The 3012-nt window shown below is 54.3% G+C and overlaps 1 protein-coding gene across 1 annotated transcript in view; it reads right to left on the reverse strand.

Moving 5' to 3' along the window:
* The window catches only part of TNXB (tenascin XB), a 70577-nt gene that overhangs the window by 49219 nt on the left and 18346 nt on the right, over positions 1-3012 (reverse strand). The window contains exons 5-6 of the mRNA XM_011944765.1: positions 1241-1397; positions 800-1063 (exon numbers count right to left, since the gene is read on the reverse strand). Coding sequence (XP_011800155.1) covers positions 800-1063; positions 1241-1397 — 421 coding nt within the window. The remainder of the gene's footprint in view (positions 1-799; positions 1064-1240; positions 1398-3012) is intronic.

Below are 3012 nucleotides of genomic sequence, written 5' to 3' on the forward strand. Positions count from 1 at the left end.
GGGGGCGCACCTCCGGGTAACTGTAGTGGCCTGGTGCTGCCAGGGGCGAAAAAGGGGAGGAGAAAAGGTCAGTGGCAGCTCCCTCCGGCACTCCTCCCCGGCAGCCCCTCCCTCGATCCCTCCCACCAGAGCCAGAAGCCTCTTCCCTGTGCCCCAGCCCCACCTGGAAAGAGAACGGAGGGAAATCGGTCAGTGTCCCGGAGCCCCCCCATTCCCCTCCAAGCCCACCACTGTTGGTGCCCTAGAAAGAAGAGAGAAGCCCGTGGGTGGGGCCCTGTAGCTGAAGGAGAGAAAGGGGGGTCCGGGAGGAGAACGTGAGCTACAGCGAGGTGGGTGTCCCCCTGTCACAGGAAAAGAAAAATATCCAGGTATCTGTTAAGAAACCTCGAGGTTTAGTGGAAAATCACTGCTGTGAGACCCACCTCCCAGCAATTCCAATCCTAAAGTCAACAGGACTGATGATCTCTAATCTGCCTAATTCCAGTCCCACAAGATCTATCAGCAAAAGGCCTGTCCCGTAACTAAATTTAAATAAGAACCTCCCTTAACTTCATTTCTCTCCCTGGGGCGGTTCCTTTCATAGGCTAACCTGCAACCTTCTTACAGGACTCCAGGCATCTGAGGGCTCTGTCTCCCCAGTGGCCTCAGGACAGAGCAAGGCCCCCAGCAGGTGCCTCGAGGTGCCACACACCTGCCAGATGCATTCAGAGGAGCCTGTGAGCCCTGAGCCTGGGCTCCTGAGGAGGAGGATCCAAGGCTGGGAAACCAGGGCCCTTCCCTAACCTCTGGCCAGCCATACCTGTGTTGGCCCTGACGGAAGCTGGGTAGCTGACTGCCCGGCCCCGCTCCGCTGTGACAGTCACCACATATTCCACGCCTGGCATCAGGTCAGTCAGCAGCGTCCCATCTGCTTCAGGGGGCACTTCCAGCCGCACCCTCTGGTTGCCGGCACTGACGTAGGACACCACAAATCGGTCTACCTCGGCCTGGGGACGCAGCCAGCCAAGCTCCAGTGTTGTCGGCGTCACAGCCACCACTCGGAGGTCCTGGGGCCCATCGATCACTAGCCAGGTTAAAGAGAAGGAGGGCTCAGGCGGGTGTCTGGTTCTTCAGTCATCATCTTTCCTTCCAAGAGCCTAGCCCCCATCCAGTCCCTTCCCTCTGCCCTCCCGGGGGGCAGATTCCCTCTCCAGTCAAGATCTCCACTCCGGACACCCCTCCCCACAGCCCCAGCGCTCACTGGTGGTGATGGTCTTGGAGGCAGGAGGGCCCCAGCTGGTCCCTCGAAGGGCTCGGACAGTGACCTGGTACTCCTGTCCAGGGGCCAGTCCTCTCTGGTCATAGGCTGAGGCAGAGCTTGGAACCCGTGCTGTGAATGGGGGGCTCGCCCCCTCTGTCTGTGAGAGACAGCAGCAGGTGGCTCAGGGGCTGGCACTCTGGCCTCTGCTGCTCAATCCCCCTTATCTCTTCTTTCTCCAATTCTCAGTGTCAACGTGGGACTATGTGGAACTTGACCCTGTACAAGCTGGGGAGCAAACATGCTGAGTGCGCTAACTCCTTGTGAGCCACTGTTCTAGGTGATGTACATACATGAACTCACTTAATTCTCACGACAACCCTACAAAACAGGTCCTATTAGTCCCATTTTACAGATAAGGAAACTGAGACACAGAAGGACAAGTATCTTGCCAAGGTCACCAACTCCAAGAAAACGGCAAGGATTTAGGCCCTGGCAGTGTGATCCCAGAGACCCCTCTCATGGGCACCCCCTGCTCATCTGCCAGAGTCCCCTTTCATGGGCACCACGTGTTCATCTGCCAGAATTCCACCAACATGCACCAGGACTCTCCCTCTGGCTTTGCCCTGGCAACTCTGACTACCTGGGCATGAGGAGGCTTCTCCTAAGCTCGGTCCTGTCAGAACAAATGAAGTCGATCAAGGATGCCCCTTCAAGCTGCACTTTCTCCTTAAGGGGGCTGCCTCACCCTCTGAACCTGCCGGCAGACACCTGCTCATGGCTGTGTAATAGGAGTGGGACTCGCATCACCACCTTTCCCTTGAGGGACTTTTCTTGTCTCTTCACCCGGGTTGTAGGCTCCTCAAAACAAGACCCACCTGCTCAAAGTTCCACAAATATGTTTCCTGATGGTAGTTTTTGTACCTGGCATCATGCTGGGCATTGGAGACACAAAAATAAAATATATGGTCCCTGTCCTCAGGTAGCTCAGACTCTAGTAGCTAAACGTATGACCACATTTTGACTATATGAGATACTAAAACAATCTCTATGCTTAGGAAATGCTTGTGAGAAGACAACACTCCTACAAGGGTACATTTAAGGGATTATGATTATGTGTGGTGGCCCCAAAGGAAATCTACTGGACCCTGCTCCAGGCAGGGTCTCCTGGAGTGCCCACCACTGGGGAAACAGGAGGAACTGGACATCTGTGAGCATTCTAACGGCCCCACATTTCGCCGTGCTGTCCAGCTAGGACAGCCGCTAAGGACGCTCTGTTCTGCTATGTTGGCTGTGATGGGGACACCTCCATTCAGCCAAGTAGGATTGGAAATTTCAAAAGGTACTCTCCTAAACCAAGAGAGCTGTGGGGAAATCAACATAGTCAATACCAAAGTATAAAACCAGATGAGAAGGCCACGTAGAGATTTCTGGGTTGAGGATGAAGTAAAGCTTTGTCAGTTTTCTGGGCTGAAAAGGTTTCCTGGGCACACAGGACCTCCAGCCCTCTCCTATTCATCCTGCCCTAGAATACCCCGGCCTAGGAAGCCTTGGGTTGGCCTCAACTCAAGACCCATGAAATCCTTACCGTTCCCAGAATGCATTTGTTCATTTTCTCTCTGTGTGTGTGTCTCTTTCTCTTTATCCACACCCACCCCATCCCTGCCGCTGCAACACACACACCTTGGATGCTCCCTGATGATACCTGGTTCTTTCAGTGAGGCAAGCCTATCCCCAGAGTTCTTCTCCCATAAGATCAACCTATATATATATCA

The sequence above is a fragment of the Colobus angolensis genome, unplaced genomic scaffold (assembly GCF_000951035.1).
Source record: "Colobus angolensis palliatus isolate OR3802 unplaced genomic scaffold, Cang.pa_1.0 Scaffold236, whole genome shotgun sequence".
Classification (NCBI taxonomy): domain Eukaryota; kingdom Metazoa; phylum Chordata; class Mammalia; order Primates; family Cercopithecidae; genus Colobus; species Colobus angolensis.